This window comes from Phoxinus phoxinus (genome assembly GCF_949152265.1).
Source record: "Phoxinus phoxinus genome assembly, chromosome: 19".
Taxonomy (NCBI): Eukaryota; Metazoa; Chordata; class Actinopteri; order Cypriniformes; family Leuciscidae; genus Phoxinus; species Phoxinus phoxinus.
Window position 1 is genome coordinate 27,878,140 of NC_136894.1, and position 24,258 is coordinate 27,902,397.

Below are 24,258 nucleotides of genomic sequence, written 5' to 3' on the forward strand. Positions count from 1 at the left end.
GCAAATCATCATATTAGAATGATTTCTGAAGGATCATGACTGAAGACTGGAGTAATGAAACTGAAAATTCAGCTTTGATCACGGGAATAAATTACATTTTAAAACAATCAAATAGATAAGTTATTTTAAACTGTAATAATATTTCACAATATTACAGTTTTACTGTATTTTTGATCAAATAAATGTAGCCTTGGTGAGCATAACCGACTTTCAAAAACATACCAACCCCGAAGTTTTGAACGCTAGTGTGTGTAACTGTGAATTCTGCTTTACAGGTAAATATGTCATAACCCTAAGATAAGTCTCTAATTGTATTCGCTTTATTATAAATGAAAGAAGCCTGCTTACGTTTAGCGGTTTCATCTAACATATTATCTGCAGAAGTAATTATTTAAAATCGATGGTATTTAGAGGAGACATTCACATGGCGACGTTGACCACTAACCTTACAAAACTCCACACACTCCATAAGATAAAGAAATTGACTTTACGTCAAGAGAGACCTAATCTTCTCTCCGTTGGCAAGACTTTGCTACGTAGACAAGAAAGACATCGCTCTCTTTTTATGATTCAAGATGCAAACAGGATCCGGCAGAACTTGGCGGCCTCGAAACCCTTTCTCCGCCTGTGCAATTATAGGAAAACCCATCTCCTGTTATATAACCCCCCTTTATTTTACAGCAAACATCAATCTCGGTTATACAATCTGACATGGAAGGCAAAGCACAACATGGAGCATTAAATATTCTGTTAGTCTGCAGCCACGGCGCTGGACAGATGAGCAGAGGCGGCTGGTATCTCTGCTATCTGATCACAGAAAGAAATGAGAGAGGAAGAGAAGACAAAAAGGCCGAAACACTAAATGCCCCTCAGAGCTGACAATTCACTCTCGCTTCTGCCCCGAGAACCAAGGCGCACGACAATTAACCGAAGCCTTAGCGAGCTGTGAGGGCGGCTGTCAAACTTCCTAAAAAGGAAGGCACTAGAGAGACAAAGCTTGAGAAGATTCCAATGGAACTTCCTGTAATTCAATTTGGATCAAGGTGCGAGATTCGTGTTGCCTTCGGCTCCAGAGAACCGCAGGCTGTCTGAAAGATCGAATCACAGGTGTGTAAACAGGGTTTACAGTTTAAACGCTACTAGAAAATAATCTAGTACAAGCAAGACTGCTGAGATATGAATGAAAGTGTCTGCTAAATGCGTAAATGTAAATGAGATATACAGGCAGAGACAGCTGTGCTAAACACTAAATAATCATCTCAATAATCAGAACGAACCCTGAAGGAGTGTATTTGGTTAACGTCCAACTTGTTTTTTGAAGCTTTGGCCATGTTTAGCATGAGAATCTAACTCTTTAACAGTGTATATTAAGCCACGTTTCCACCGCGGGAACTTTCCCCAGGAACTATGGACTTTGGGGTGGTACTCGGTGTGTGTCCACCGCAGGAACCAGGGTCTAAATTAAGTTCTGGGTAAATATTCCCCCTCAGAAACTATAGCACTGTAAACCCAAACGCTAAAAATAATTAATTGGTTTGAGTAGGACAAACTTAAAATAAACTAATTAGTTCAGTCAAATTAACTTTTTGTATTTAGCACTTTCTTTTTCTTTCAAGTTCACAAAACTGATATATTTTAAGTAAACTGAACTGTTTCATTGTTTTGCGTTTTATGAAATTATTTCTATTAATTTAGACAAACTTAAGTTTAACTGAAACGGCTGGGATGTCTATTTCCCAGCATGCTTTGCCGATGGCACTCGAAAGGGAGAGTAAATGCTAAAATTAAGTGTAATATAATGGGGTTTTTTTGTGCCAGACTAATGTTAAGTGGAGATTTAGTAGTGATTAATGTTTTGTAATGCTAATTTAGAAGAATTTCTGTTATGTTGGTTTTAGGATAGTTACCATCATGAGCTTGATTTGAGAGCAAATAATACATTTATATTGTTGCGCTCATACTATTGCTAATATGTTAGCAAATTAGCATGTTAGGGCATTAGCTTGTTAAAGCTAACTAAGTTTATACTAATAAAAGTGTTCACATTGAGATTACATGAAAGTTTGAAGTTAATTGTATGAATTAGTGTACTCATACATTTAAATTTTTGAAATGTTTAACTTGAAACTTGAAATGTTTAAGTACAAAATAAAAATCTGCTAGTTCTGCTTACTTAAACTTTGCATTTCAGAACTTAAAAAATTTGAAGCAATTTGAAGCCTTAAATGTTTTGAGTTCTGCCAACTTATTCGGGTTTACAGTCTGGCGAGGTTGTACTTTTTTAAAGTTCAGGAACTTGCAGGGGTGGGACTTGGGCACTGAACATGCTGATTGGTTGAGTTCATGCCGCATTTTGGTTGGTTCACTCCACGTAGCATTTTATTTCAACAACCATCTGTTGCGGTGCGCTATTCGAATCAACAATGGCGTTACAAAAATATGGATGGACAGACGACAAGGTTCATGCTTTATTAAGCTTAAATCCAGAGGATGAAATCCAGCGGGAATTGCAGAGTATCGCATCGGACTATTTGCCTAATCGTCACGGTACTTTAGACGGCGGTGGAAACGCAGACAGCAACAGGTCTGGGGGGAAAAAGTTCCTGGGACAAATTGTTCCGGGTAATTTCCGTGGAAATGCGGCTTTAGTCAGAATGCATGAAATATAATTAGACATCCACTTTAAAAACCTTTCAGAATGAATTATTCTTATGAGCAGTTACCTTTATGGAATCAAAAATATTAACAAACAAATTATTCTGATAAGCCAGGTCTTAATGAATCAAATGTACAAAAAAAAAACAGATGTTTTTCAAAAGTTGATGATTCTTATGAGCCGTCGGTGCTTTTTACTGAATTAAAATCATTCCAGATTCCTGAACAAATTATTCTTATAAAATGGTTATTTTATGTGCCAAACAACATGATACTAATGATTCCAATGCATCGGTTTGATTTTTGTTATTTAAAAACCTTTCAGAACTAATTATTCCTATGAGCCGTTTCTTTTTTACGGAGTCAAAAATATTTCCCAACAAATTATTCTGATGAGCCAGATGTTATTGGATCAAATGTTCAAGATGGCATTATACCCCATTTATAAAAAGTAATCCAATAATCCACCCCTAAACATACAATGAAAAATCTTCAGAACACACTTTCAAGCATAAAAACACATACAAATTTTCTCATGATTTGGCAAAAGGAATTGCATTTTTATAATATTTCATCCTCAAAAGTAGAATCATTAAAATCAGAATCAATCATTGCCCTCTAACTCAATCATTCCTCATTGAGTTAGTTAATGCACGACTCAAGCAACTCCTGCCTCAGTCACTCAGTGTGTGTGTGTGTGTGTGTGTGTGTGTGTGTGTGTGTGTGTGTGTGTGTGTGTGTGTGTGTGTGTGTGTGTGTGTGTGTGTGTGTGTGTGTGTTGCTTGCTTTGATAAAGGTCTTCTCTCCAGAGACATCTGGTGTGTGTGAGTGTGTGAGTCAGACCGCTTTCTGGCAAGACCGAGAGAGCAACAGAAAAGCAAAGAAAACAGCATCTATAGTTGATTCCGAACAAACACACACTAACTAGCTTACATATCAACAACACAGAGTTAGAAACGGACGCATGATCCAAAATCAATGCAAACACGCTCTTTTCGGTTCGCAAATCAAACCGAGAAGTGTTTACCCGGTTGCTCATTACATTCAGCCAGGACAATTTTAGAGCCGTGCGGGGCGGCGGGGCGTCATCGCCACATAAAATATTCAAACCAATGGAGCCATGACGGCAAAACAACAAACAAGTGACATTTTTCATCGGCCCAAAGATTTTTCTGTCAGAGAAAGTGTGTGACTCAGAGACGTTTGCCTTGGGTGCTCGCCTTACCCCGAGACAGGCGTGACACATCCCCTCCTTCCTGTGGCATTCTGGGAAATTATTAAGCGGGCTCGTACCAATCAAACAAGAAGGAAGATCGTATAATGGAGCTTGTTTACAATCCACGTTTGACACCGCAAAGTGTGTAGGTGCCGTTACACAAAAAGCAAATGAATAATTGAAACTGTTAAACGTGGAGAACAGGAGAGTATGTTTCGATAAACTTGAGAATTTCAGGACCGCCTGTGCAGGAGGAATATGAGAGCAGGGACGTCCTGTCACGACGAAGGGATTTGGTGATTACTAGACGGCCGTGCAAATGGAGAGCAAATAAATGGCTATTGGACACAGATGTCAGATGTGGCATCAGTCTCTCGGACCTGGAAAGGCTCTAAATAGACTTTTTGGAGAGTAAAGTCCCGTCTGTGTCATTTCCTACAGAAAAATAATTCAAATGTGTATCTTTAACAACACATGTTTATACGAATACAGTAATAAATCTAGGTTAAGAACCTTAACGGGATAGTTCACCGAAAAATAACCCTCATGCTGATCCAAACCCGTAAGATCAACTTGTAGATGTTGTTTCAGTGAGTTAATTCAGTAAAGGATTCGTCAAACTGATTAAAACTAGTATCTTGTCAGTATTTCTGAACAAATTATTAAAAAATCAGCTGATAATAGTAATTTGCAGAGCATCGCCATTGAAAACACTGTAGTGTCTTACAATCAGGGATTGACATTAACACCCGCCAACCTGCCAAATGCGGGTGTATTTCAGCATTGGTCTGTAACGCAGTCACTCCTACTAGCCATCTTAGCGGGTTGAAATTTGTATACAATATATACATTTTTGTCACAAATGTTGTCAAAAATATAGATTTGGATGGTGTTACAGGGCTTAAATTCCAGCGTGCGCGCACATAAACCCGCCTCTCAGCACTAAATGTAGTTATTTTTCGCTGCTTATTGTTTAAACAGTCAAACACACACAAAATAATATCATAGTCAGCTATTTTTAACAAACAGTTGAGAAAGAAAACGCATGTGTAACAGTGTAATAGATCAGTGCGTCAGGCCTTATAATTTGGCAGCAGGCGTATTAGGCTGCGGTCCACTTTGAGAAAATATAAAAAAATATCTATATGGCAGTTTTTCCCCATGTTATTGGTGTCAAAATTGTGGCCAGTAAAAATGCTGAGTGGCTAGTAACTTTGGAAAACCACAAGCCACAGTGGCTGGTGAGCAAAAAAGTGAATGTCATGCCCTGCTTACAATACATGCCGCCATGATTATAGGGTCCTTAGAGTGGTTACTAGGGCGTTGCTATGCTTTTGCTCTAAGGTGTTGTGGGAGGTTGCTTAGTGACGCAATTAAAAAGAACCAACAAACAAGTCTCTAAAATAAAGAAAAAAGCCAAGTGACGCTCTAATTCATAAGGATTTTCTTTCACCGGTTTTAGTCTCTGCAAAGCAAAAATAAATCATAAGTTCAAATCACTAATAATAAGCATAAGAAATAGAAATAGAGCTGCTTGGCTAAGCAAACACCATAAAAGTGGCAAAAGGCCAACATTTTTAAAAGCAAATAAGGCAGGATCTGACTGGTTTAATTGAAGCCAAAGCCAAACAAGTCCAAGTGGCATTTCAGTGAAGCCGCACTCGAAACCGACCCTTCTGAAGTATGTGGCACTAATTTAACCCTGATTGGAAATGATTCAATTATGTAAACGACCAGAGTGAATCGTTTGTGATTGTGAATCTCCTCATCCTTCATTCTCTTGCTCCCTGCATCCCTCTTGGGTAAACTATCTCTTGAAGTCTAGGTGCTTGTGTAATCAACCGGAAATTGAGGCAACTCTAAACCTCGCCTCAACAGCAGAAAGACGAAGTCTTCAGGAATAGTGCCCACTTGTGTCGATTCTCCCCGCCCACCCGTGACTAATCACGACCCGTGACAGTAGCGGTTGACTAACCATTCCAACGTAATTGAGAGTGAAATCGGGACCATTGGGAGTATCCAAGTGGTCATGGGATTGCACACGGGGAGAAAAAAAAATAAAAAGAGAGAAAACAGGCACTCGCAGCAGACGTTGGTGGGTTTTGGCAGAATGAAATAAGACAGGCTGGAAACAGCCATCTGACTCTTATACAACATGATTTGTTTGAAAAGTCGGGGCAACCTCACACTGAACAGCCATCTGTCTTCATAAGATTCTTGCCAGTTCCTCAGGGCCCCAAAGATCCAAAAATACACCCAAAAAATCCACAACCAAACAATAGAACTCAAGAAAGTTACACCCAGAGTGAGAGATTAGATACAGTCCAGGAATTCAAAATGAGTCTGGAGGAGCTTGAACTACAAATAGACATTTCACTGACGTAAGACGGAGAGTACGATTATTATAGTGGTATGTCTTTTACATCAAAGCTGATTGAAAACCTTTTTTTTTTTAAGTATCAAAAAGAAATATAGCCTACCATTTCTGGATCTGTACCATGACAATGCCAAAACCCTAAACTGAAATACGAATATAATACAAGATTACAATGATATAAAAAAATATATTATATTATATTAACAATGTATTATATTGCATTATAAAACAATATAATATAATATAATATAATTAAATATAATATAATATAATATAATATAATATAATATAATATAATATAATATAATATAATATAATATAATATAATATAATAACGAACAGTACTGTGGTAAAAACAAAATATATGACAAAATATGCCATGATAAATATCAAAGTACCATAGTAATGTCATCATCACTATACCATTATACTTTGATATGTCTATTGTATATCATGGCATATTTTGTCATTTATTTCATTTTTAAAGCCTTATACCACAGTACTGTTCATTACATTACATTATATTATATTATATTATACAGTATATATTATATTACATTACATTATATATTTACAATGTTTTTTTCTTGGTACTTTATAAAACAACATGGCATATGAACTTTATAATCAAACATGCACTGTATCAAACTACCATAGTTTGAACATGTGACCAACTAGTCACAATGGTTTGAGTTTAAACAAGTCAGTAAGTGGACTACACTGCCATAGTATTTTTAATGTGGCAAAGTGTTCTGCTATTTGCCTTAACAGATCTATAAATAACACAGCCTGTGCCGTGTGAAGCTGCTTAAGAGTTCCAGAAAACACTTCAACTCCTTCCAACCGCCTCCGACTGCCAACAGGGAAAGAGACAACTTAATGACAGCGCCTGTCATAAACATGAATCAAACAGACCACGTGGAATCACAATGGTGTGTGTTTAGTTTCGAATCTTTTAAACCGTAATTAAGATCGCTGCGAAAGCCCATCAGAGCAATTCTACCCCGCATAAACAGTGTGTGAGGTTAAAACTCAAAGATCATGCTAATGTACCGTAATTAAAGCCTCAGAGAAAACAACAACACACACACACAAAGAAAGTTTAAGAGATTTCTGGGAGGAGGAACTCACCGATCTTCTTGGAGCGCTCGTCTCCTCTGCTGTGCATTGTGATTGGTGAGTAGATGAAAGGACTGGCGGTGGACATCCCCTGTCCCAGAAGACATTTCACCTTATGAGGACGGAGACTCACCGGCAGGTTTAGCAGAGACACAGATCTAAAACACCAATCACAAAAACAGAGAGTTAGGCTTGTTTCACATGTTGAGCAAGCAGAATAGTCAAGCTTCCAGAAGCATTATGTGCAGGTAGACTTAATATAATCTAGAAGACTACGGTCCCAGGAACTAAAAAAATGTAGTCAAAATGCACTGTAAACCTGATTAAAACTAATTTTAGCTATATGCATTATGGTTCAAGAGTTTGTCTGGATGAGGAGAGGTGTGCTGGTACTCTACTGTGTGATCAGACTTGAAACTGTCATCTGGCCGACAATAAAATGGGCTAAAATGTCATATCTAGAGATCAGAATAGAAGACTCTGGCTATTTTGCCTAAAGCCAGTAAGAAAACAACCGCAACAGCCTAGCAACCACCTAACATACCATAAAAAACACTAGCAACCAATTATATAAGAAGCAAAAAACAGAGATGTTAAAAACCAAGACTGTGCATTCTTAAAAAAAAAAAAAAAAAAAAAAACTTTCTGAAAGTCCTGTTCTTTCTGAGTTTCTAAATCAAGCTCTCAACCATTAACCAGTTTTCAACACTCTTCAGTTCTGTTTCTATCCGTCCTGTTCCCTGATGTTCATAGAAAAGGACACATGTGGTCAAAAAAAGAATCACTCTGAACTTTATCTTGATTCTGAACAATGAGAAAAACATCTTTAGAGCTTAAAGGCACAGTATGTACGTTTCGTAGCTAGAGGTCGCTTATTCAAAACAATAACAAAGGTGTGGAATCATGGGAGCTGTAGTCTTCACCTCCACAGCCGATGGAAAGCAATCGGACGGGACTCAGGCAGAAATCATGTTCATGGATGAGCTAATGTCTTAAAGTTTTATTAACGTTACTGTGGGATGAAGCAGGGACAGGGATATTGTATGTTTCTGTTTTATTATGCTTATGCTTATTATACTTTAAGAAAAGACTTTGCTAAGGCCTTTCAGGAAACAGCATTTCAGATGCTGCGCTAAAAGATCGTTCCGCATCGGTTTGATGCACATCAAGAAATGTATTGGATAAATGTGTTTCCATTGTAGTTTATGCACGTTTTCTTATCGGATAAAAAAAATTCAGACTCAAACCATTTTTTAAATTTATGCGCATCTTGGCATTTCAATCCAGCAGGTTTTTCTATGTGATATCCAAAAATGTGCATAAAAAAAGTGGATGGAAACACACAGGCCTTTACACTGGTTAAAATTGCTGGTTCTCTGGATTTAAACATTGTTGCAAACATTTGGGCTCATGTAGGTAAATTTTATTTGGATATTTTAATCAAAATTGTACATATTGTGCCTTTAAACGTCTCATAACTGTTGCCAGAGGAACAACATCTCTGAACAGCAATCAGAGCAGTTTAATACTGACATTTACTCTTTCCGATAAGACAACGATCTCGGCAAGATTTCATTATGGAACTTTTTTAAAGATATGCCTAAATTACGTCCTCTGTGTAAATCCTGGCCGCAGACAGTGGGAAGATATTTTGTGTTAACAACATGCGGAGAGGGAGATAAATATCAGGAGAAACACGGCTCGTCCAAAGTTTTACAATTAAATATCCCTTTAAGAATAAATTAAGGAATTTTAACAACTCAAAACAAAAAATCTTGAGAGAGAAGCGCTCGGAGAAATGGAGACTTCAATCAAGCCAACATGTTGAGCTTTACCCGCTGGTGGGATTATGAAATACATCCGTTAAACACATTTATAGGCCTTTTCTTTCCTACGCGTGCTGAACATCAGCAACTTCCTTGGGACAGATGAAAGGATATCTGAAGTTTTGTGCTTCCTTTAAAATTTTTAATATGAGGAGAATAAAACAAATGAAGCTTTAATTTTAATACAGCTTTCTAATGGTTCACAGGCCAACAAACTTCAAAAAAATTTTGAACAAAAGTTCGAGTTCAGAGGAGTCATTTTTCAGACACTGAGCTGAAAAACACCATCAAAAGGCTCTGAGTGAGATAAATGTGTTCAAATAAACAATAAAACATTTAGTAAAGGACAAATTTCATGAAGAAAAAAAAAACGCTAGGCTAATTTGAATAAAAAAAATGTACAATAACATTGACAATGTGAAACCATTAACTGAATCTAAGCTGCATAAAATGACCACGAGTTCATTAACATATGACCTTTCCACGTATACATATGTATATCATCAAGTTCATAAACAGAATCTGAAAGGGACAGAAACACAATCAGCCTGTTTAATAAAGATTAGAGTAGGACAAGGAAAGGATGGTACACATACCGGTATATATGATTGTTTTTTGTGCAAGGATGTCAGAAAAAAAAAAAAAAAAAAAAAGCTACAAAAGTGTATAATATGAGGCGTTTGAAACGATCCTGGACATGTCTGCTTTCTCACCTGACGATGGGCAGTTTGGTGAATGGAACAGGAGGAAGTTTGAGTCCGTCGGGGAGGCTGATCACTTCCATTCCACCCGGACACTTCGACGTGTAGTTCTCCAAACTCTGGGTCACTTCTTTCTTCTCTGTGGAGAGAAGAAGAGAATGTGTATTTGTCTATACTGTTTGCAGCAAAATACATACTGAAAAAAAAAAAATATAATATTAATAATAATAAATAAATAAATAAAATAAATGCAAAAGGTAAAATATATATAAAATAAATAAAATAAAAATGTAAAATATGTAAAAAGTAAAATATATAAAAACAAATAAAATAAAATGTAAAAGATGTTAAAAAGGTAAAATATAAATATATAAATATAAAACAAAATATGCAATTAAAACAAAAGGGTAATGCTTTTTATGAAACCTCTGAATACGATATGGTATTCTTAACACATTATAATGCAAGTAATATGCGCAACAATCAGTTCTTGTGCATTCCTCCTGAAACCTCACTGTTTTCTTTTTAGAGCTAACCCCACACCTCATAAATCAGTAGATCATCAATGTATCTAAAGTGAGCCGGAAGACCCAAGGGTGAAATTACCCACAATCCTCACTCACAGGCCTCTAGCCCCAGAGCAGGATATAAATTTAACAAGGCAAATAATCGGAGCATCCGTACATCATGAGGGGAGACGTGCATGGCTACCGATCGGGTCTATTTTAAGCTCTGTTTCCACAGGTGAGCGTTGTATTGACTTACTGCTCTGTCTATAAAAATGTTTACGGCCTCACTCTGCCATCAATTCACACCTCTCAGGTCTTTCCGATAAAACCAATGATCCCGGTGCAGTCTGAATCCGATCCAAATGCTCCGAAAGAATCCCGGCTGCACTGGGCAACAGGCATACTACACATTAGAGACTAAATAAATATAATGGACAGCCATATTGGTATCAGCCATGATGATATTAAAAATAAATAAATAATGATAATCCTATTTGTTGTAATAGAAGGGCCATAATGATGATTATTATTATGAATAATATTTTAGATGATTTATAACATTTTGTATTACTACTACTTCTACTGCTGCTGATATTATTATTATTACTTATACTATTTTCCTTTATTTATTAGAAGTTATTATTTATTTAAAATAGGTACAATAATGATAATAATAGTAATAAAGAGAACAAAAAATGTATAACAATCAATTATGTCCATTATATTATTATTCCTTTTTTAAATTATTATTATTATTATATAACAATGATAATAACAATAATAACTAAATATTTATTTTTATTAACATTTTGTATTATTATTATTACAAATACTACTACTACTACTATTACGTATATCATTTTATTTTATTATAACATTGTATTTTATAAATACACCACATATTTATATATTAATAATAATAAAGATGACAAAACAATTATAAATAATTTCGAATATAATTTATATTTCTAATTTCTAATATGTTATACATAAAATAAAGCCTTATTATACTAATAATAATGAAATGTTATAAATAATCTAAAATATGTTTTATATTATATTATTAAAATATTTCATATTTAAAATAAAGCTTTATAAATAATAATGAAGAATACAATATGTTAAAATTGATTAAATTATTATTACCATCATCCGTATTATTATCATCATTAAGTAAAATTAAAATTTTCAACAAACAAAAAGGAATCCTTTACACCCGACAGATGGGAATTGAAGGCATCATAAAAGAGTTGCTGGCAGCCTGCCGGCCCCTGTGGAGGATGGGAAGGTGCGACTAACTTCAGCTGCAGTAATGATTTAACATGACCTAAACTAGAAAGATCAGCCCCATTGATATTTCTCATTCCTCACACAGGGATGAAGCTGCTCTGCTCTGAATTGAAGAGTCATCTGAGAAGATGAGAGGATGAGGAGGGGTGTGATAGACATCCTTCACAACTCATTCTCATGTTGAGGGAATAATACATCAGAAAGCCTCATATGACTCTGAAACCAGGGTACAAATAATGGATTTCAAATCAAAAACATCCTCTGTGATTTTAGCACATCGAAATGAGGTTAAAGGTGGTTAATTCAACTGAAGAATGAGTGTGATGCAGCTAATGATATGAAATGTTATTAAATGCCATGCAAATTTGGAAAGAATATAACAAAGTGGTTTGAAACATGAAGTCAAAATGCAGAGTTTTTTCTTTGTCTTTAAATTGCCCACTAACAGAGACATGTTGCTCTTACATACTGCCAAACCACACAGTTCAGATCTAAAAACACAATCTAATAGATGTTCTCTCTCTGTGTATTGTTCGTTTGACAGCGCTGAAAGACACCCGTGTGCATCTCTGGGTCTCTGTTGGACAGGATCTCTGCCCACAATTGGGTTATATAACACTAATCTCAAATAACAACAGGAAAAAACAAAGTAAGTATTTTGGAGAATTTTCAAACTGACTGGATCTATTTACAAAAAGCTAGAAGTCAAATGATAAAAAGACAGAAAATAAACTTCTGCTTCCATTTGATCCATTGAGCCAATCTTCAAATATATGAAATATATAGTATAATTAAATGAACAAGTATGCATTTTCTCTATTTTGCATAATTGAAAGGATTTAAGAAAATAGCAATACAAATTTGCCATTTCAGATGAAATATTGTCACAAAGGTCAGTTTACTTCTTCTTTTCTTTTTTTTATTCTGTTTCAAATTGGCTAATGCAGAAATTGAAGGTTTCTTTCATTTTTTTTCTCCGTTGAAAAGATGATCTTAAAAAGATAAATGAGAAGAACAGGAATTAGATTAAAAAGCCGTCAGTCAGTGTCAAAGTGAATTAAATTCCTACTAATGGACACTAAAAGGTCTGCAAGATTGAGAGTAAGTGGCTCGTGAATATATTTGTCTTAGTATATGATGAGGAGAGTCTGGCTATAGATAATCTCAGACTCAAACCACAAAACTTACATACATTTCTGCATTTAAATTCATCAAATGGAAGAAGATTATCTGTTAACCAGGAGTCTCTGGATTTTTTTGCCTTTTTTGTGTGAAAAAAATAAGAATAGCAGAACGCAGTGAGCATGAATCACATTTCTATCCCCAAAATGCAAGGCGGCAGAGTTTTTCCATGTTAATGTAATATTCATAGTACTTCCTTTAATCGGTTCTCAGTATTAATCAAAAACATTACAACAAAAGGAGTCCAACATATGAGGTATTCACAGTTTTTGATGTGGCCTTTGCATGTGACCCCAATTAACAGGGTGGGGAAAAATGTTAATCGCTCATTGAGATTTTCTTATACGGCGTCACTGATAATCAAACGTTTTATTTTGTGTGAAGTGATTAATTAAGCAGGAAATACCACGCATAAGCTCTTATTGAACAGAGGAAACCAAATCGCACAGGCGATATTTGTGTCACTAATGCACTTAAATCACATTCATGCTCGAAATTCATGCAAATTCAGTGGAACATCTGGACAAAAAGATGTTAGTCTAAACTAAACACAAAAGTTCAGTGCATTACTTAAACCTTAATATTTACAGTCTATGTCTATCATCACGTTGGTGCTCGTCACCAATCGACTGTATGAAACGTAAGATGATCTATGAATGTCAAGTGTTGAATGCATTACTAATTTTACCATGTTATTTTCCCTCATAACTAATTCATTAAATAAAGTGTTAAATCGACAGCCCTAAAATAAATAAAACAAATATTGTACAAAACTTTTACAAAAAAATCATCATATCATCGCATGCTGAAAGAACACACAATATTCTTCCTATCAGAACATTTTACTAAAGACTTTCCGATGTGTCAGGACAGAAAAGAAAAAGTGTGTAAAGCAAAAACGTTATGGACTCTAAACTGTAAAAGTCTTAAAACATGAGTGAGGGGTAAAAAGCCTGCAGCTGTCGGGCGAGATGAGCTCGGGCGCTCAGGTTGATGCGAGGACTGCTGACCAGATATAAGCAGAGATGACTGTCACAGAAATTATGAATAATGTATAAGCAAAGTCCACTGCAATGAAATTACTGACTGCAGACGCACAACAAAAACACAACATGCTGACAAATGCGTCAAACATCTCAATCGGAGGGAGAAATCCAGGCCAAAAAAAAAAGGTGTGTTGTAAATTGTGAGCCACTAGAACGACTGACTCAGAAAATTGCTGTTTACAGCAGTGCGGTGAGGAGGAATGGATTGGACGTTACAGTCCATCGCAAAGGTGAACGCCGCCCGCATCTTTCACTGCGAGAGGAAGGGGTTGTTGTTATGGAAACCATTGTGCTTAGAGAGCGGAGGACGGGGTCAGCGAGGGAAAAGTGACTCGCTAAACAATTTATGAGATGTTCAGATGAGGGGTTTATGTCCCGTTTCGAGTCAAAAAAGACATCATGGTTAGAATGAATGTAATTGCATGCCGTCTGATCAGGGTGTAATTACCGACTTCGCGCAAGTCACTAACTTGATACGCTGTGAAAATTCGAGTCAAGTATAAAATGAGAGGGTTTGGCCCCTGAGGGAGAGACTTTATATGACAGAAGGCCACGATAGAGAAATAAGAAACATACAATCACAAGCATTATATGTATTATATATAATGAAAAACAAACTCTAATAACCATAAATGAGTGGTTATTCTTGTCAAGACAACCACAACAGCCTGTATCGTTATCGTTCCCTAAAGCTAATAAAAAAAAATATATCAGTAATCGAAATATAAATTAAATATAAATAGATGAAAACAAACTTTAACGAAAAATAGAAATGCTGCTTTGGTTATTACTAACTAAAATAAAATAAAATAAAAAAATGCAGTTGCTATGGAGTTCTGGTTGCTTTTGTGCATTTTAGTGTATTGCTACGCTGTAGCTAGTGTGTTTTGGGTGATTGTTTAACATCGTATAAATGTTTTTTAGTGCATTGCTATGCTATGCAGTTGTTAGCAATCCTAATAGTTATGCTTGGCTTAGCAAAGAGCACTAAATATTCTGAATGTGTTCACCCGGTTCATCCCTAAAATCCATTTAAAATTGCTTGTCCGTGTTTCTGTCACAAACGTCTCTTTCTCTCAGTCTCTCCAGACATGCACTTAAAATTTCAGGGACAAGGGTGCTTTTAGCAAGAGACTAAAAGTGAGAAAGAGGTTGTTTAGTGAGGTACACACAGTGTGAGGTGTGTGTGTGTGTGTGTGTGTGTGTGTGTGTGTGTGTGTGTGTGTGTGTGTGTGTGTGTGTGTGTGTGTGTGTGTGTGTGTGTGTGTGTGTGTGTGTGTGTGTGTGTGTGTGTGTGTGTGTGTGTGTGTGTGTGGTGTGTGTAAAGCGGTATGAGAGTGGGATTAGCTCAGGGCCACAGAGACCAGAGGGGCCATGCTTTTTTTTTATTCAGTTCAAAGAGTCTAAAAACACTTCCATTCACACAAACACACAGTCCATGTACACAGTCTTTCAGTCCATGTACCTGACTGCATATATGGGTGAATGTCACAGAACATGTAAAACAAAACAAAAACATCTGGATAACATTTCATATTTTATTTTATTTTTATCAATGTACCAGTATATATATTTTATCTTTATACGAAAATATAGTCTGTTTAAGGATTTATTTATTTATTTTATTTATTTTGCAACATTTCCAGGTCATAATTCAAAAGTCTAAAAAAAAAATAGTTTTTATATTGTTATTATATTATTATTTTTTGCATAAAAGAAAATAATTGTTAGGATTGTTGATTTAATTACATTGTGACAATTTCAATAATAGAGACATGTAAGCATTTTTCCTCCTAATTTCTCAATAACATAAAAAAAATATCTAAAAAAAATACTGTATTAAAGGGAGGGAAGGATGGATGGATGGAGGAAGGAAGGAAGGAAGGAAGGAAGGAAGGAAGGAAGGAAGGAAGGAAGGAAGGAAGGAAGGAAGGAAGGAAGGAAGGAAGGAAGGAAGGAAGGAAGGAAGGAAGGAAGGAAGGAAGGAAGGAAGGAAGGAAGGAAGGAAGGAAGGAAGGAAGGAAGGAAGGAAGGAAGGATCTTGCACATGTGTAAATAAAAATTGTCTAGTAAAGTCTTCTTTTTTCAAATCACCTTGCATAAAATCATGTAGTTAATGTTTAATATCTTAATATTTTCAGGCCTTATAGTTGCATTTAGCACATTAGAGCTGGACTATAGTACATTTATAGAGTGTTGCTTTAACACAGTTTCCTGCAGGTAAAGCCTTGTCGGGTCATTTGGACATATCCATTCACAAAATGTGCTACTAACTTCTAAATCAAACTAAATTAACACTGCAGACATCAGAGCGGAGCTGAAAATGAATGTCTGTGTTGCAATTTACACCTTTCATCCGGTGAGAATTTCTCAAGTGCCTTCGCCAGCTCTCTAAATGAAAGCTCTTTATTTGGCATTCTTGATTTGTCTTCGCAAACGTCGTCAAGAATAGCCTCACACACGAACACATGCCTCAAATAGCTCATTTCACACTGCTCCGTTCAGACAACACAACCCCTGCTGACATGTGAGCTCTGGCAAACCAAACTTCACAAAATACTAATTAACCAACAACATCACTTTATTTTCCTCGCCGTCTCTCTCAGCCGGATTCAGCCTCATCATTTCTCTCTGTAGATCTACTCTAAGATCCTATCAATAAAAACAAACACGGAAATCTAATATTCAAGGCAATGTTGTAGGACAGGACTAGAATTTGACTGGCTCGTGATGACAGGCTTTGACATTTTTGTTGTTCCCCGTACTGACTGTATTGCATTAGCAGAAAAGTCAATTAAATACTATAAAAGCAAACAAATCTTTTCTTTAAAATAGCATGCTGTTGATTTATTCACATAAACCGAGCCCTTAATTAAGAAACCTGCTTGTGATGCATCATTACAAATCTGATTTGATTGAACCTTTTTCTGGTCACATTCACGTAAATGTTTAAATGTTTTGGAAAGTCTCGGGTGCATTTATTTGTTCAAAAATACAGTAAAAAAATGCAATATTGTGGAATATTACTACAATTTAAAATAGCCGTTTCTATATGAAAATATTGTACAATGTATTAATTTATTCCTGTGATCAAAGCTGAATTTTCAGCATCATTCCTCCAGTCTTCAGAGTCACATGATCCTTCAGAAATCATTCTAATATGATTTGCTGCTTAAGAAACATTTCTTATTACTATCAACGTTGTGCTGCGTAATATTTTTGTGGGAACCATGATACATTTTTTTCAAGATTCTTTGATGAATAGAAAGTTCTAACTTTATTTTAAATAGAATTTTTATAGAAATAGAATCTATTTAAAATAAATGTATTTAATGTAATTTCTGATCAATTTAATGCATCAAGTAAAAATGTATTTTAAAAATATCAAACTGACCCCAAACTTTTGAACAGTATTGTATGTTAAAAAATAATAATACATTTAAATCTAGACACTTCGCTGAAGTAAAAAAATGAAATATCATTATTAATTATTTTAATGATCAAAAATGTATCTATTAAAGCTGCTGAAAGGAAAATGAACAAATATTTGTTGAATTTATGCAAAGTTTGTCAAGATCTACAAACCAAGTTTCCTATAAGATAAAACAGCTAATATAATATTTAAGTTGGTCTCCTGTCTTATTCATGGGAAGTGTCTGTAAAAGTTCAGGAACGGGAAGTATCCTGTAAAATAAAAAAATAAAAAAGAATAAAATAATCCTGGTATTTCATTCATGTTTAGAAAAGAAAAATTACACACTTTTAAATTTGTCTCTTTATCCAGTATTTCTTAATTTCTATATTTCGTTATCTCTTCCATCTAGTTTTTGGAAGCATGTATTCCGCCACATATGTAAATGTTTCTCCACCTCTCACTTCATAACACGAGCATCCACCTGTTCTCTGTAGGCAGAGCAATTGTTCACAACAAAGCTCTGCTTTGAATAAAACATCCCCATCTTTTCTTCTAATATCATTCTGTCAGGAACTGAAAAAGACGGTACCCCTCATATGCTAACTTAAAAGAATCCCGCAATCTCCTGCTCTGTTATCCCGTCAAGAGTCCAGATTGGCACTGATCAATGTCAAGCAGACGTGTTTAAATCAGACGCCTCCATTCTGTGAAGTGTCTTTGTGCTGAGGGTGTTCCTAACAACTGAAGCTAATCATTAGCCATTATACAGTAGCGTATGACAGTCTGACTCTCTGTCCTTTTCTTTTTCCCCACAGATGATTTCAGTGATAAAATCAAGAAAAGCATCAGGAGGTCGACTGTAACTGTGAGACTCACAGATGGGACAGTGTAATTCAGTTGGACTGAGAAGCTCTTTTCAGTCAAAAAGCTGCACAATGAATCGTTAAATGATCGTGATCTCGATTCAAACACCCACGCGATCTTATTCCTAAACGACAGCGTTTCTGCTATATGTCTATTCAACTTTTTCCAATCATTCAGATGAACACAGAAGTACTGGGAGAAAAGTTTTTAGCTCGTATATAAACACTAATGCGATCAAAATACAGTAAATCATGCAAGACTGTTTTAATTACAACTTTACACCAGTAGGTGGCGACAAGTGACTGTTAAAAAATGTTTTGTCATTTAAAAATGCATCTGGTAATGAAACAAGTGAATATTTATGAGTGAGTCATTAAATTATTAATTCAACCTTTTTTTATATAAATAAATGTAATAAAATATTTTTAAATAGACTACAGCAAATAACATTTAGTCAGAACCTCTTGTAAATGACATGTTATTGTGTTCAGTTGTCTATTCAGAATCATGATCTCCAACAACATTTTTCTGCAACACTTCACAGACAATGAGTGGAAGGAGAGTTTCAGAATGAGACAGTCATTTATGACACTCATTTCAACAACAACAGCTTGTTTCGTGCTTCATACATCAGTACGGTATTCATACGTCGTTGCACATGCGCAGAACAGTTCTGGTGTTCAATCCGATCAAGAGTTTATGGACCTATATGGATTAGAACAGGTTTAAACCTTCCCTTACGGTCCGAATCAAATTTCAGTCGGATTAAGCCTACTCGCTCAAATAGACGTGGTTACATGAGACTTTTTATCCCAACTGTGCGACTAGTTCAATTACACTTCGATTATTACAGTCCAGGTGAACTCAGCTAGTGATTGACAAACTATGTAACGAGCATCATTCAACTAATACTGAACAAATGTATAACAAATGAGAGAAAATGTTTGAGTGATGACTGAAAAACAGTTTTTTTTGTTTTTTAGCTGGTTGACTGAAACAAACACTATACAAACAAACTGCTTTGCTAAAGTAAAAATTAATAAAAATTCTCAACTCGGCACAAGTGTGCATTCCCATAAGACGCGATAAAATGTAGACTAAATTTGAGCTTAAAGACAAAGCGAGTGATATTCTCAGAACCCCAGTGATAAATCAATGTGAATTTTCAATTAGAAATGGAAACTTTTAGCAATATAAGATACAGGGAAAGGACGTGTTTGTATCCAGCGACTTGAAAAAGTTGGGAAAAGTTTGACTTTATGCCACTAACAATGCTAGTGAAGAAGTAATGTTATCTCCTGTGAGATAGTCGAGAGACGATGCAAAAAAATAAAAAATAATAAAAAACAAGTATGCAAATAAAAAAATTAATACATTTGTACGCAATGTATACCTAAACTGAAAAATTATTATTAATTTTATACATTAAGTCATGAGCAAGTGGACATACTATAATGCCAAATTACAACATATACGATTTCTACTATAAGACTTCAACTTGAAGCGTTCAAGCTTCTGTTTAAACTCCAAAAGGCGGCCCAAAATTCCCTAAAAGTCCGAAAACGGATCACATCGCTCATTAGACTAAATAAGAGTGATTGGTTTGGCTCTCAGGGAAGTGTAGAAATGGGTTTTATCAGAACATAGGGACCATTGTTCCTCAGACACTGTGTTGAAAACAGCGTTCGGCCAATGCCTGAGCTCAGCCGAGGGAACTCTGGATTTGTTCTGTCTGGTAGGAAATGATAAGCTTGACAGAGTTCAATACCCAAGAGCTGCAGGCCCAACCGTGTGTGTGTGTGTGTGTGTGTGTGTGTGTGTGTGTGTGTGTGTGTGTGTGTGTGTGTGTGTGTAAGAGAAGCAGACAGGATTACAGCACACCTCTGTGGGGACAGGATGCTGTGAAGTGGACCATGGCTGAACAACAAAAAGGCAACATCAATCTCTTTTCAAAGACACAGAGGCTTTCAGGAAAATCCAGGTAACACACACACACACATAAGCACATACACTAACTTAACCAGTGTTTGGGACAGTGAAAGTAGTGACATTATTACCAAAAAACAGTAACTCAGTGGTTTTCAAATTCAACACAATCTAGCTGTTCTTTTAAAAGCAATTTTATTTTTTAGCATTGCGGTGTTGCAGGACAATATGAAAATTTGCTATATAAAGATTGAAATAATAATAATTTTGATTCAGACACATTCGCTAATGAAACAGTGATCCCAGTTTGAAAAATTAAGATAGTAACTAGTGCTAGTAAAAAAGAAAAGAAAAAAAATCTCCAGGGCGTTTCCATTATTTCATATTTTATTAAATATCAGGCCTGTAAAATAGTAGTAACATGAATCAATAATCAAATGTGCCTCTCTGAAGTAGCACTGCAAAATCTGAATCATTATGATGAACATCTTTTGTAAAAAAAAATGTTTACTTCATTAGTTGTAGTTTATTATTTATTATTATTTTAATTAATAATGATCAATTTAATTCACTATAATTAATATAAACTATAATACATTAATATAAATGATATGATGAATATATAGTAAAATAAATTATATATTATAATATAAGTGTGGTAAAATTAAACATATTTCACACTTAAGGAGCTTCAATATTGTACGCTGTGTTAGCAATTGTGCGTATGTTTTTTCAAAAGAGCAACTTGACTAATGTAACTTCTTTACTTTGAATACCCTGGTGAACTGCACTTTTAAAGTCTCTTCCCCAACCCTGCATTCAACATTCACACACAGGCTTCTGAAGGAATAAAGACAATAAGTCATTGTGCAGAGAGAAAGTGATGACCCTCTAAAAAGAGCATGATTGAAAGTATAATATGACGATTCCATAAAATACAGAACTGAAAATACAATCACAAGTCGTCATCGCAAGCAGAATCCATCTACATAAACGCACTCCAGTGAACATTTCATCTTTACGGCCTTTCTTTTCATCTCTTGTCTTTTAGACGAGCACCGTCAGTTTGTCAGAATCTCTCTGAATAGGCTGACAACAATGAGTGCTTGTTTTAATACGTTTGAGGGCTACATTTCTGAAAATGTCTTCAATAATTTAGTAAAAAACAACTTAAGGAACAAAAACAAGTTCATAAATGGTACAAAAAAAAAAGTTAATTCAATTCAAGTGCCCCTATTATGCTTTTTCAAATATTACCATAATATTATTATTTGAATATTAATATAACTGTTTGTGAATGTAAAAGGTCTGCAAAGTTTTAAAGATCAAAGTGCACAACAGATAAAGTTATTGATTCGATTATGAAGCGCTGAAACGAGTCGGCAGCAATTCCAGTGTCACTTCCTGTTACACACCTATGTAACAAATTTGCACAATGCCAGCCTATGGTCTTCATTGGCATTTTGACCCACCTTCAAACACTATAGTTGTACCTGAGGCCTGGAAGAGTTTGGTTTGTGTTAGTGTGTTCAGCGCTGTACTTTTCATGCACTTCAAAAAGCATGAGGACTCAGGCTCAAATTGAGCAAAACTAACGCCAAAGTTACTGTTCGTATCACTGTGTATGAAGTGCTGAGGGAGATACAGAGCTGACATTGAGATATGGTAATAGGCGTTTAGCTTCCGACATGTACTGTAAGCTGTAGACCAATCACAACAGACTGAGCCATCTGACCAATCAGAGCAGAGTAGGGTGTTGAAAGACACTGAATCTTCAAAAACATAATTTTCTTTATTTTTTTTTACTTTGGATGCATGTTAACCTTTTTTCAGAGACCTACAAAACTAAATTAAGAGCTTTTAAATTAGCATAATTGAGGCATTTAATCCCAAATGAGCCAAAAACCTCAATAGAAGGTCTTTAAAACCTTGTGTGTAAAGGTTTTTTGAGTCCCACGTCTTACCCTGGTCCGAGAGGAAGTCCAGCATGGTCTGTAGCAGGAAAGATAGATGTCTGACAGACAGACCTGGATTCCCCATACGACGAGACGCATAAACCAGTTCATGAAGCAACCGTAACTGCACTGCCGCCCATCCACGATGGGTCCCTACAAACAGACAGAAGGAGAAAGCATTTAAACACACAAAACAACAATTTTGATGGATTTAGTTCACATGAGCCTTCGTGTTTCTTTCCACCTTCTGATTTTTACCAATAATACAAAGTTAAAAGGCCCTTTCATGGTAGTCCTTGCAACAAGATAAAAAGTCTTCTTTACACCCTCTTTAACTGATGAAATATAATGTGACAGGAAGGTCAAACCCGGCTAAGTTTTGTTTGTACATCCAGCATCTTTTTCTGCTCAAACTGTCAGAGAGGCATCATAAAATTTACAGTCCTAAATTACATGAGTTACGAAACTCATCCATCAGGCGACTAACACGGCCGTCACAGTAAAGAGAGAGAGAGAGGTGAAGCTGATCCGCGCTGCTCTGGAACGGTTGTGAGGATTTATCACTCCACACAGTTCTGCCGCTCACATGACCGTCTGTTTCACAACTCACCTTTCACTCAATTCATGCAAATCCACACTAAGCTTTAGAGTAGTGAGAGCGTGTCTGCAAAAAGCAACAAGAAACTGCAACATTTCTGCTTGCTGATGCTTTTTCAACAAACTGTAATCAATAGTCTCCAAGAAACTGTTTAGAACGGCACACTACAATACTATAAAAGTGTATGTATGTGTCAAAATGTGAAGTATACACACTATATTCCACAACCCAATGTGCTCAAACAAGAAGAAATCATAACTCTTAACTTATTATTGTTCACTGAAAGTGTAAGACATATTTACATAAACATGAATTTACATTTCTACATATTTCCAAGATGAGAACTAGGTGCAACTTGCTTAATTGAACATGCAATTGAATGATATCACCTGCCGATCATCCAAAATTACAGATGCATCCTTCTTTGCATACCACCTATGTCCTAAATGATATATGAGATTATAGTGTGTCCCAAATCAGAGAAGTTAACCAAAAAAATGTATGCAAGGATTTGCCCAGGTCTCTGGGTTATAATTACCCACAAGCCCTTGCACTACAGAAGAAGAGCAGTCTGTTTGTAGAAAGAAGGAATGCGTGGTCAAAGCTGCTGCAATGTGTACGTTTTCTCTCTCAAATGTGTGAATTTAAAAGTGAATAATGAGATTGGCGAATGCAATAGTATACACAGATTCTGTGCATGCACATAAGTTTGGAGGATCAAAAAAAACTCAAATATCTTATCCTATCTTCCTTACTCTGATGTGCCCTGTTCCTACACAGATTGTTAGCTAATAAATGTATATGTCTTGAGATACTGATACTGTGTTATTGAAAATCAAAGAAGAAAATTATTTTAAACAAATAAATAATAATAATTAAAGCCCTCCAAAGACCAGATTCTGTCCAAATCCAAGTTAGCGCAATATTATGTACATGCATAAGCTCTATTCCTCATGCCGTTTCCTCCTGGAGTCAACCATAAATGGATCTCATGCCTTTTTATTATGCACAACCTTATCTGCATACCATTTCCATATGCATTTTCCATCCAGACACCCATTAACAGATAGTACAGCGTATTAGCGCCATCAGAAACACATTAGGCGACGATAAAGACTATAAATCAGACAGAAACAAAACTACTGTCTGACATCAGACTATTACTGAAATATTTTTTTGTAAAATAAAACACAACATGTATACAGATTACCGTTACCTTTACATCAAAGAACTACAGTTAATATAAATTATAAAATAAAACCAAAATGTATTATAAAATATATCTGATCCATGCATGAGGAAGTACGCTTATTTTAAATGTGGTATATTAAAAGAAAAGTGTCTTATGGATTTTAATCATTGAATGCAGTTCATTATTTGGATCAGTAAAAGTGTGTACTTTCCAATTTTGTGCATGCCCAATATTTATTTAAAAGGTCCCTGATCTTTAACCATTACACCCCATAAAATGAGGCGATTTACAAACAGCTGCTGCACATTCAGCTGCCAATTATTAAAAACAGCCACTTCACTCCCTCATCAACTAGAAATAACACATCCCGCCGCAGTTCAGGGCTCA

The 24,258-nt window shown here is 35.6% G+C and overlaps 1 protein-coding gene across 2 annotated transcripts in view; it reads right to left on the reverse strand.

The window, feature by feature from the left end:
* The window catches only part of trappc9 (trafficking protein particle complex subunit 9), a 181,541-nt gene that overhangs the window by 141,550 nt on the left and 15,733 nt on the right, over nt 1–24,258 (reverse strand). For both annotated transcript variants that reach the window (XM_079589902.1, XM_079589901.1), the window contains 3 exons: nt 22,091–22,234; nt 9,907–10,033; nt 7,380–7,525 (listed from right to left, as the gene is read on the reverse strand). In XM_079589902.1, the coding sequence (XP_079446028.1) occupies nt 7,380–7,525; nt 9,907–10,033; nt 22,091–22,234 (417 nt within the window). The remainder of the gene's footprint in view (nt 1–7,379; nt 7,526–9,906; nt 10,034–22,090; nt 22,235–24,258) is intronic.